Source organism: Periophthalmus magnuspinnatus, chromosome 10, assembly GCF_009829125.3.
Source record: "Periophthalmus magnuspinnatus isolate fPerMag1 chromosome 10, fPerMag1.2.pri, whole genome shotgun sequence".
NCBI lineage: Eukaryota > Metazoa > Chordata > Actinopteri > Gobiiformes > Gobiidae > Periophthalmus > Periophthalmus magnuspinnatus.
In genome coordinates, this window is record NC_047135.1 from 25,642,655 (window position 1) to 25,655,164 (window position 12,510).

The 12,510-nt window shown below is 35.9% G+C and overlaps 1 protein-coding gene across 8 annotated transcripts in view; it reads left to right on the forward strand.

The window, feature by feature from the left end:
• prom1a (prominin 1a) overlaps positions 1 to 12,510 on the forward strand; it is an 89,743-nt gene that overhangs the window by 63,084 nt on the left and 14,149 nt on the right. For all 8 annotated transcript variants that reach the window (XM_055224804.1, XM_055224800.1, XM_055224802.1 and 5 more), the window contains 10 exons: positions 2,103 to 2,166; positions 3,107 to 3,196; positions 6,385 to 6,614; positions 7,802 to 7,876; positions 7,950 to 8,013; positions 8,091 to 8,250; positions 9,830 to 9,982; positions 10,060 to 10,183; positions 10,800 to 10,903; positions 11,688 to 11,772. In XM_055224804.1, the coding sequence (XP_055080779.1) occupies positions 2,103 to 2,166; positions 3,107 to 3,196; positions 6,385 to 6,614; positions 7,802 to 7,876; positions 7,950 to 8,013; positions 8,091 to 8,250; positions 9,830 to 9,982; positions 10,060 to 10,183; positions 10,800 to 10,903; positions 11,688 to 11,772 (1,149 nt within the window). The remainder of the gene's footprint in view (positions 1 to 2,102; positions 2,167 to 3,106; positions 3,197 to 6,384; positions 6,615 to 7,801; positions 7,877 to 7,949; positions 8,014 to 8,090; positions 8,251 to 9,829; positions 9,983 to 10,059; positions 10,184 to 10,799; positions 10,904 to 11,687; positions 11,773 to 12,510) is intronic.

The window sequence follows — 12,510 nt, forward strand, 5'->3', positions numbered from 1 at the left end:
AACCACAGGATCTCATCTCTGCTGTTTGTGGATGATGTTGTCCTGATAGCTTCATCGAGCCAGGACCTGCAGCAGGCACTGGGGCGGTTTGCAGCCGAGTGTGAAGTGGCTGGGATGAGAATCAGCTCCTCTAAATCCGAGGCCATGGTTCTCGACCGGAAAAAGGTGGCTTGCCCTCTCCGGGTGGGTGGTGAGTCTCTGCCCCAAGTGGAGGAGTTAAAGTATCTCGGGGTCTTGTTCAGTGAGGCCCCGGGAGGAGGCCCCGGGAAGACCCAGGACACGCTGGAGGGTCTATGTCTCTCGGCTGGCCTGGGAACGCCTTGGGATCCCACCGGAGGAGCTGGAGGACATGTCTGGGGTGAGGGAAGTCTGGGAGTCCCTGCTTAGACTGCTGCCCCCGCGACCGGGCTCCGGATAAGCGGAAAAAAATGGATGGATGGATGATTTTGAGCTATATTAGAACAAGTATAAGGCCACATAGACTAGTATATGCCCATTTCTATTCCTCCAAGTCTATTCCATAGTATCACAATCAAGTTAAAATTTTTAGTATCGCAGCAACACTAGTAGACACACTTATGCTGTTTATTTTTGGCTTATAGAGATATATATTAATTTATGGGCAGCCACTTCCAGAGTTGCCAAATCTGCTTCTTTATAGCAGCTTTAGGCTTCTTATTTTAGAAAGTCACTTATAAATTTTGACAGTTGTGGGTTGCTTTTATTTTTGGGCTTGCGCCTAAGAGGCACTTTCGGGTCATAAAACATGATTTTTAGCCTTTTCAAGGTCTGTTTCATGAGAATAGACCCAGTTATGACTGAAACACAGGCTGTTAACACTGATTAATGTTTTAAAGCTGTTTTGGATGTTGCTATTAAAATATGCACATCTCCTTAGGATTAGAGGCTCATTTGTTACACTTTACCTGCTGATTCAATTATAAGCAAAGTAGGCAGTGAAACTTCCTGTAAGGATACTAATGAAATTTAACCATATTTAATCATAAAAATGTGGGCTGGGAATTACAGATAATGTTACTAATGGAGGTTTTGCATGGAATTACATTTTATTATTATTTTTTTTACTATATTACTTTGGAAAGTGACTACATGCACATTTTAATTACTGTTTCATATAAAGGACAACAAGTATGTCAAAAGTAAGAGTCTAATATAAGAAAATGCTCCCAGTTTTGTAAAATATCCCAAATATTATGAACATAAAACAGTGATTCAGTATTGTACAAATTGTCACTATTTCAATCTAACTTCAGTAATCTTCATCTTGTCTTCTGTTATAATAATTTAAGTTATATTAGGTTTCTTTTAGGCAGGCTACTTTATTAGTGAGACATATTAACCTTGCAGCTAGTCAAACATGGCAAGGCAGTGTTTCCCTATAATGCAGCAGACTATGGTGCCCCCCAGAGACTACACTCGTCAAAAATGATGGTTAAAGGTCCTATATTACACAAAATTGACTCTTGTGAGCTTAAGCCATGTTATGACGTTGTTACCTCCTCATAAACATATCTGGACTTATGTTTTGCTTCATTCACACATGTTTGAGTAACCCTTTATTAGTCTGTCTACATTTCTAAAGCTTAAAATCCTCTCTTACACCTTGTGATGTCATCTAGTGGTAGTTTTTAAGTTAACAACTACCTTTAACCATTTGTTCAGTAGAGATTGGCAATTCCAGAGCTAAAATTATCCAAATTATTCTAGTGAAGGTGTATGAAGTTTAAAAACACAATAGAGCACTTCCTGTATTACCACATGACATGAACTCATCCTAAATATCGATGGGTTTGTGTGTTAAACATGTGTGAATGAAACAAAACACAACTCTAGGTATGTTTGTGATGAGGAAACATTATAACACAGATCAGAAAATACTGTAATATGGGCCCTTTAAAGATTAGGCAGTAAATGACATTAATACAAAAATATATGCAAAACACTGCAAGGTAAATACAAAGTTGTATGCCCAAAAGAAATCAAATTAAATAACATTTCAGTCTTTTTACGTCTTTAGGATACCATAGATTACTTTCAAAACTTGAATTATATATAATTCCTTTTGTGTATTGTGTTTGCAGCAAATCGATTACCTAATCTCCCAGTACGCCACTGCCAAGAACAAAGTCATCTACGACCTGGATAGTAAGTACCGCTCTGCTCCTCTCATGTTGTATTCAATAGACATAAAGGACTCATTGAATATTCTCATTATGTTCACTTCCTGTTTAGTCTGCACTTGTTTACACCACACACTGTGACAGAACTAGAGCTAGACTGAAAACTGTGTGCACCCCATGCGTTTTCAGCCTACTTACAGATAGAAGAAGAAAACCTATTATAAAACAAAAACTTAAAAATTATTAAACTTAAAAATGTGAAAAACAGATCCAGTTCATTTTAAAACATTTGCACTGGTCCAAAGTTATTCCTCGCTTACATTATGCCGTCAGAGCATTCGTAATTATTCGGCATGATGAGTTTATAAGCACTTTTACAACTTTTCAGAGACCAGCGTGGAGTTTTGCTATCACGGTAAAGATGAGAACTAGCTAGAACTACCTGCTAAGGCCCTTTTCTTGATTATTGGACAATAAAATACTTTTAAATTATGCAGACAACATGCAGCTGACATATTTTTAACTCAAGAGCTGCTTATACAGTCTATCTGTGCTGGACAAGACACATTTGGCTCAAATACATGCGAAACGTCTTTAATATTTTTTCTTAATTATAATTTGTTGACCTAGATCTAGAATGTGAGATTGATTTAGATATAGCTGGAGTTAGCAAGCGTCAGTGTCTTATTTGATTTGTTTTTGGGGTAATATTTTCTACTGCTGTTGCTTTATTACTGTATTAAAGGCTCACTATGTCAATAATAAACTTGTATATTAAAAAACTTGAAATCTGATCATGCAAAAACATAATATTTTATACTTCATATTCATAAGGATATAACTTGTATAAATGTGACTAACATCTCCGATTTCTACTAATGCTTTATTTTATAAGTCCTAAATGTAATAACGTTTCTATATATAACTGGTGATATGATGTTGACGTGGACCTGTATCTTGTGCAGACATTGGCCCATTACTCGGCGGAAGGATACATGGTCAGCTGGATAAGGAGGTGCACCCCGCCCTGAACCGAGTGCTCAATATGGCTGGAGGTACGTTCTTCATTTCCTCTCAGCGATAGCATCATAGCATCACCACAAAAGTAATAAAGTCACATAGAGCGCCTTATAACAAGATATCAGACTATTTCCCAGAATAGAATCTAATATATTTTTAAATTGTGTTCATTTCTAACAATATTTTGAGTTATTTTCATATTTTTATTATTATTATTTACATTGATTTCACAAATACAATTATTTAACAACGTTTTTTGTTAAATAAAGTTATTTGTTTTTATTTTTTCCATTAAGTGAGAATTGAGAGAGCCCTGAAAGGTAACAGCTCCGTATGACCCCTGTGCCCAGTGACCTATTTGCTGTGATCTAATTCTCCTTTGTTTTCCCTTTGTGGTCATTTTGAAGTGCCTCTCCCAAACTGTAAAATAAATATTACATAATGTTCTGTCTCATAGTTAAAGAGGGGGGGTTATGCAAAATTGACTTTTTGGAGCTTTATACCATGTTATAATGTTGTTCCGACATCAAAAACATGCCTGAAGAGGTTTTAGGTGTCATCCATACATGTCTGAATAATCTAGCGATCTCTCCCAGGCACTGTTCAAACCCTCATTACGGTTAGCAGTACGAGCCTGTTCAATGCTAAGTGCACAAACCTAACTACCAGCCAAAAGTTTGGACACACCATCTCATTCAATGTTTTTTTTTCTTTAGTTTTACTACTTTCTACATTTTATATACATACAGAAAATATCATTTATATGAAGTTAGATATTTGGAATTATGTAGCAAAGAAAAAAAGTTAAATAATTCTACTAAATACATTTAAAAAATATTTCTCATTCAAATCTTCAAAGGAGCCTGCCTTTACCTTTCTTTCTATATTTTGCTTCACATATTTGATGTTTCCCTTATGTATCTAAAACGTAGCAAAAATAAAGGAAAAAGAACACTGACTGAGAGGGTGTCCAAACTTTTGACTGGTAGAGTATGTCACCCATACTCTCACATGACAATTCTCCGTAAATGTGCAAAAGCATGATGTAAAAGTGTACACAACAACTTCACAAACCTGATGTGATGTGCATGTGTAGTTTCATGGGATGCACATTGATGATATTGTGATAGCGCTCTGAAGGGGGAGTGACACGCTGTTTTTTTGGCGGTTATAGCATTTTCAAAACAATAAAAGGTGACATGGTGATCTAAATATATTATGTGTTAGCAAGTATAATACCCCCTCTTTAAAACTGGTTTAATCAGTAACACAAAATTCCTTACATATATGGAATCTGCGTCAATCAAAAAAATAAAATAAATAAATGCACACTTGCAGATCATGTGTCTCTAGGGCCGTGTTATTAACTGTCCTGAGTCAGCTTAGTTCAGTCTATACCTCAGAAGAGAACATAATGAGTAGATGAATACTCAAATGAGAAGGTACAGCTGTTTATTCCCTGATTATAAATTCATTAGTTATCTTTGAACTTCAGAACCCTTTTGTGTGTATTCCACTTGTGTTCTCCCAGTGCTGACTTGTATCTCTTCTATAATCAGTCTTTCCAGTGCATATCTGATGAACAATCCTATAATGTGATTTTACTCCCCTATGGCCTGAGCCGAGCCACCACCACACACTCCTACGTCATATTTTAGCCAGCTTCATTTGTTTTGAATATCTGCTGCAGGCTATTTTTTCTTATGTAATCCATTTGTTGACTTTACATTTTAATAGGACAAAACAAATTTCCACCAAGTGGCAAGTGCGCTAATCTAATTGTAACTCAATGTTTATGAATTAACTTGTGTATTATTCCAAAGAAAAATTATATAATCCATTCTATATTAGCCACATAATGCAGTCATGCTCGGCTCAGGCTCCTATCTCTAGTGTGCCCCCTGGCTGTGTCTTTGTGAAATGTGTTCAACGTCCCACGTCAGAATCAGAATACCTTTATTGTCATTGCACAAACTGAACAATGAAATATAAATAACCTGTTGAATACTGAGTACGTGTAGTAGCTGATTTAATGAGGATGTACATATAGGGAATTTACAATTTTATATAATCAGGGTAGTTAGCAAATAGCTTTTGACAGACAGAAAGGACTCACAATCTAAACTCAAATCACTCACTCACAGTCGTGTTTCTTTTGTTTTATATATATAGTTTTATTAATATTTGACCCTTATACTGTAGTGTTGTGGTGTAAGGAAACACGGCAAATTTCTTCTGGTTGTTTATTTTCTGAACACAAGGGCTACTAGAGGCCGCAACCCACGCCTAAACAAGAGCAAAACAACAGCAGTCTCAACTCACTAGAGCCAGTCTCCCAAAACAGACCAGTACCTGACGAATGGAATCTTCACATTAGCTTGTCGGCATAGCAACCAAGTATCACAAGAATAATATAAGGTGTCAACTCTGAACTAAACACAAAATATCAGATCATTACAATACTAATCACAAGTCCTAATAATTTGCATTTTATACATAACTGATTGTAATGAAGCTGTTTTCACATTTGAAAATGTCACTGTACTTTTACATTCCAGTACCACAGCTGACAATAAATATTGGGATAGTTGGGTTAGATTGTGTTGGATTGGGATATTTGAGCCGTTAAAGTGCTATGGCAGGTTTGATGATTCTCTCATTTCTACTTCATTTGGTGGGATTTCACCCTTTGTAAATATAAATTATAGTTTTACTCCAATCAAGAAGCAATTTCAGAAGAAAAGTTGAGAAATATGTTGAAAATTACAGGAAACAGAGAGATCTATTTTAGAGAGTCCCATATTGATGACATCATAAAAAGGAGAATTCTGTCCAAAAGTTTGGTACAATTTGTACAAGAAACAATTTTTTTCTGACACTTTAAACATTATTTCAACAAGATAAATGTGTTTTATTATCATTTTATTTGACAAATAATAATTGTTGTGTTTCAGATGACATCGCAACATTCTATAGGTTAATAATATTTAACACAGATGGGGGCAGCTAAAGTTAATATTGTTGCATTTCAGATTTTTGCTGTAACATAGTGAGTTTTTGGGTCTAGACACATATAAAGAATGGTCAAGTTCAACATTTGTGCATTTACCTTTTGGATATTTTATGGCCAAGTACAATGTAATCAATAGAGAAGAGTAGACTGTATGACTGTATCTTTCATCAAGTTTTGTAATCTATTTTCCCTCCTGTGTTTTCTCCACAGCCATGCGTGAGACTAAAGAAGCTCTGGAGAATGTGAGCGGCTCTTTGGTCATATTAAAAGATGGCACAGGTAAATTGAACTTTAACCTGAGCCTGGTGCGCACCAGTATAAACCGCACCCTGAATGACCCGGGCTGTCACGACGAGGATTCTGATGCCACCACTGCCCAACTGTGCCGCAACATACGCCAGTCTCTGTCCCAACTGCAGATCAGTGCCAACTTCACACGGGTAAGCAGGAGCATTTTAGATTATGGTTACGGTAAAATGTCAAGGTGGGTAGTCATCAGTTTTAGTTATGTTACTCAGGCATTCTATTTTTTTCCATTTTATTTTATTTTTTAAGTATTCTGACTACTCATCCCACTTTGTGTAAGTGACAAAAGCTTTATGTTGCCTTCAGATATGCTAGGAGACCGGGGCTGGTTGTCTCACGGGTTGGTTGTTTTTTACAGCCACACCAGGAGGCGCTGTGGCTTGATGTTATAAAACACTACACAAAACATTCTTTTTATCCTCTTGTAATATTTTTTTCCAATAACACAAAAAAGTCTGTCTTTTATGGGTCTGAGTAATGTTCCAACTTTAAGTACTTGAGGGGTGTGTAGTAGCACAACTTTTTGCCCTTACTTGAGCAATATTTGTGTCACTATTTTTACTTCTACCCAAAAGTGCAGTTTGTAACTTTTCCGATGCAGTTAGAAGTTATTGCTTTGCCTGAAATATTCCACAGTGTGGCATTCAACATATCCATCTTACATTTATTCAAATGTGGGTTTTTGATTGGTCATAAATACTAGGGTTGCTTCTCCACAGACCTGACCTATAATTTGGCCTAGTGGCATCAACTGCTTATCTCCATGGTAAATTTTGTTTAATGCCATACTCTGGAACTTTAAGGCACATGGAGACAAGCAGGTGCTGCCAGAAAAGTTACCTCATGGACCTTTAAGTAATATTATTTATTCTTACCATACCTGGAGGAGTGGTTTGTTTGAGTAACGCTTTATTATTAGTCTGTCCACATCTCCAAAGTTCAAAATGCTCTGTTCCACCTTGTGATGTCATGAAGCTGTAGTTTTCAAGTTAACAGCTCCTTTTACCTGTAGTTCAGTAGAAATTGGCAATTCCAGGGCTGAAATGATCCAAATGATTCCAGTGAAGGTGTATGGAGTTTAAAAATACAGTGGAGCACTTCCTGCGTTATCACATGACATCACAAGGTGGAGTATTTTCTGTTTAAGAGAAGAACTCAGCCTAAACATGCAGGGTTTTGTGTTAAATGTGTGTGAATGAAGCAAAACACAACTCCAAGTCTGTTTGTGACGAGGAAACATAACATAAATCAGAAAATAGTGTAATATGTGCCCGTTAAATGAAATGTAACTTAATCGCTCAAATGTGTTTTCACGATCTAGTTACCCAATGTCCGACCTCAACTGGAAAAGGTGAAAGAAGTGTTGAAAACGGACCTCAGTGAAATAGTCCAAAGGGTAAGTTGAACTACAAATGCAATCATAAATGTTGTTGTTAATCTAAAATAATTATTCATGTTTGCTTCTCTAGGGATACTCGTCTTTAAACGATACGCCCCATATGGTGATAGAACAGACCAGAAATGTGGTAGAAAGTAAGTTCTTAAAAGCTGAGTTGAGTTTTTTTTAATAGTTTTTAACAATCAAATAATAAATGTTTTTTGTGTTTTAGGTGTACGGAGTTTGGTGGATGACATTGGCAAAAACATCACAAAGTTTTCCAAAGTGTTCCCAGTACAGACCAGCCTCTCCAACTTTACCATCTTCATAAGCCACGCCCATGCCAAAATCGAGGACTACTATCCAGAAATTGACCAGTTGGACTTTTATAGGTACAGCATATTCAAATTCTGGGTTTTTGGTTACTCTTCCCATTGTTAGTAAGTGGGAATTGACAAAAGCATTATTTTGACAACAGTTCATGGACGTTTGCATTTTAACGCTCCTTTAAATCAATTTTTTTTTTTTGTATATTTTTTAAAACACCAGAATCTTGCACTTTGTTTTTTCTATGAACTACAATGACAAATCTCCAAAGTAATATGTTTAACAAATAGTAATAGTAACAGTACTGTACACAATATTGACTAGTTCAATCGCAAAGACAGATTTCACCAATTTGCGATTTTTTTCTAGTTTTCATCATCTACACATATTATCGACGAAAATAACATTGAGTGGATTTGATGAAGGAGAGATGTGATAATAATATAAATTAATCTGGCTTTTGAAAATATCACTGTATGGGTAACTGCAAGACATTTTTACATTTTTCTCTGAGCTCTGAAACCACCTCCTGAGCCACTCGATCAACTGTGCGACAAGTCCAGATCCCCAAACGCAGGACAGCATTTGGAAACTCAGCCTTTTCATCTGCAGCCATCCGTCAGTGGAATATGTTACCAACGGAGCTGATAACAATAATTTTATGCCTGGTGAAACAATAGCTCCAATCAAACCAAACCTGCTCCCATAATGTGGGCTGATGTGTGTCTGGAGAGGCTGTGATGTTCTGGAGTGAATGAATTGATGGATATTGTATTTTCTGGACTGGACTATAAGTCGCACTACCCAAAAATTGCATAATAATGAAGAAAAAACATATAACTCGCACTGCACTTTAAGTCACATTTTTGGGGGAAATTTATTTTACAAAATCCGAGACCAAGAACAGACATTTTATCTTTTAAGGCAAGTTATACCAATAATAAAATGGAGAACAGCAGACTTCATAGCAGTACAGCACACTAACGTAACACATTTATATTTATTCAGCTACATGAAACATAGACAGCGAACTGGTCTGGCATGTATATATCTTGATCTCACTCCAGGTCACTAAATCCATTGAATTCTTCATCGGTGTCGCTTTTGAACAACTCTGGAGGAAGTTTGCCTTTCCACTTCCTCAGGAAAATACGATTTTCTTTTAGGGGGCATTTTTATTCAGTCTTTCTCAGATATCTTTTAAATTACCATAATGTTGAAATTTAAACATTTCAATGGTACAGGAGATACCAGTACACAAGCCTAGAGTGCCCTCACACAGTTGTCAGTGTGATAATAATGAAGATCATATATTTTAATAATTTCACATATAAGTCACATTTGAGTACAAGTCGCACCTCTTTTGGATGATGGGAGAACTGGATGTGAATGATGTTACAGAACTTTTATGATGGTCCGCTCATTGTAAAGACATTTTTTTTTTGTATGTTTGATTTTATGAACTATACAATCAGTCTGTGCAAGGACTACAGCTGGAATTAGCATTAATGGTACAGACTGGTACACTGCATCTCTCCTGTTAAGGTTAATGTGTACTGTGCACTGTCCCTGTCATATTAAATAAATGAGCTAAACTAAATTAAACTTGATTGTTTTTGCAAATGAACTCTTTGTATGTTTCAGATGGGCTGCATGCATTGGCCTGTGCTGTATGATAGTCCTAGTACTGGCTTTTAACTACCTGGGCCTTCTGTGTGGAACTCTGGGATATGACAAGCATGCGTCTCCCACAACGAGAGGGTGTATCTCCAACACAGGAGGGACTATGCTCATGGCGTCAGTAACTCTACGTTTTAAACCATTGATTGCTTGACTTAATGCTAAACCTAAAATGTGTGTGATATGTTCCACAGTGGAGTAGGTTTCAGCTTCCTGTTCTCGTGGGTGCTCATGGGAGTGGTCACCGTCATCTTTGTGACAGGAGGGAACATGGAGAAACTGGTGTGTGAAGCCTTCCACACCAAAGAGCTCTTTAAGGTAGGCGGAGCATAATAATAAGAGCATTCAAGTGTGTGATGAGTGACAAAAGTGATACATTATGGCCAAATGTCAACATGGGTCATCCGTAATTTAAAGTGGATATTGTTGTTGTTGTGCTTCCCTCTCAAGCATTGTGCCTAGATGTGAACTTGCATCAATAGTGTTACAATAGTTTCAGATTTTTTTATTTCTTATGTTATGTGTAATTATGTCTTTTGAATGCAGCGGTAGAATGTAACAAAGTAAAAGTAGTAAAGTAACGTACTTAAGTATACATTTTAGGTATCTGTACTGAAAAGTAACAGTATTTTTTTATTACTGTGTGAGATCTGCAGACAAGTCTAAGGGGTTTATTTTTAACACGTTCGTAGTTTGAGCAAATTTACAAATAAAAACAGCAAGGAAAAAAAGATTGATTTCTATTTAACTAAATTCAGCACCAATCTTTATCAAAATCACTACATTTGAAGTCTTATAAGACTATAAGTATTTATGTATATTTTCAAATGGGTACTTTAATACTTTTACTTGAGTAACTTCATGTGGTACTTTTACTTTAACTTGAGTATTTTTTTCACTCCAGTATCTGTACTTAACTATTTTGTGCTGTTAGGTGGCGGACACTCCATATCTTATCAACCCTGAGTGGAAAAACTTCCTCCCTGGATACATCTACAATGACTCTGAGCTGGATCTGACTGTGGAGAGCTTTTACAGGCAAGAAACATATCTAAGAAAGAGACATGAGACAAATCTATACATGTAATATTGTTGCATTATGGTAAGAAAAGGTCTGAAATAATTTTGCTGGTTGCCATACTTTGTTTGAGTGTAGTCAACATGACTGCACTTTCTATGAATTATTATTTTGGAATATGGCTGGGCTTGTTAAAGCCAAAGAGAGCCATTATATATATATATATATATATATATATATATATATATATATATATATATATATATATATATATATGGAATGGCTCTCTTTGGCTTTATATATATCACATTACCATCCTTACATGTATGACTTCAATTAATAAATAAGATAATTATGTGAATTACAATTTTAAATATAATTACAGTGGAGGGTACAGTTAATCCAAAGACATTTTTATTAAACTCCTCCTGCTCCCCATTTCAATTCTCTGCATGCACATTATGATGTGTGAGTGTTTGTGTGTGTATTCTGCTTGTGCCGTATTATGCTGCCCGTTAGTCAGGTCGTCATTGCAAATGAGTTCTCAATTGACTTTAATCTTAAATTTTAATTTTAAAAATGGGCCTTCATCAGCACAATAATCCATGTGTATCTGTGTACACATTCTATTTCTTTGTGATTACATTGTCTAAAGCAACCCTCCAAACTGTGCAATGCAAGAGCTATTAGAAAGCATGCCAAAAACACAATGTACATGGATAAAGTGCACTTCCAGTATCTATCACTTGGTGGCAGCAGATGACTTTTCTCCTCATAGCCCTTTCCTGTGTGTTGTCATTCCAGCACCTGTAAGGAGAACAAAGGGATCTACTTGGCTCTGCGCTTGGATAAACTTTTCAACATCACCACTTTCCTCAACACTTCAGATGTGAGTGATCAGGACACAGGTTTATATTTTGTTTATGGACCTGTCTAAGTACCGCAGTACTACAGGGGGATTGGGGCAATGGTTTGCTGTACACAGGATTTGATGGATTGATTTTTTTTTTTTTAATCGTTATAGGGTGCTGCACATTTGTGCTCAGCTCACATCAGTTTACAAGGCACAGTTAGCAATTTTCACAGATGCTGCAGACAAAAATATTCACTTTGATCAAATATAGGGAAATACAAATCATATACAATATAAAAGAAATAAAGTTTTCTAATGCCTGTTTTTACATTATATAATTTAAATTTTCTTTATTTTACCAAATTAGACAATATTTATATTTTAGATGAGATAAAGATGAGATAGAGAACGTTTATTTGTCCCACAATGGGGAAATTGCAGAGTTGCAATGCAAAGTTCAAGAACAGCAAGAGAAAATAAATAGGAACTCAAAAATCAATATAAATAAATATTAGAAAACCAAAAATTCAGTAAAAAAAAAAAAAACATGTATTAAGCAGCTAATATTCATATAAATTATGATTAATATATTAATAATATTAATTGTACATAGTACTTAATGTAACTTAATGTATTTCTTGGTGAGAAGTCATTATTTTACAACTACAATACAATATTGAAACAAAATCAATCAGATGTGATTTCTCCTTAGCCCCACTACAGTGCACCAAAGGCAGTTTTCATGCATCACTGTCAGCTAATGCAATGCCCTTT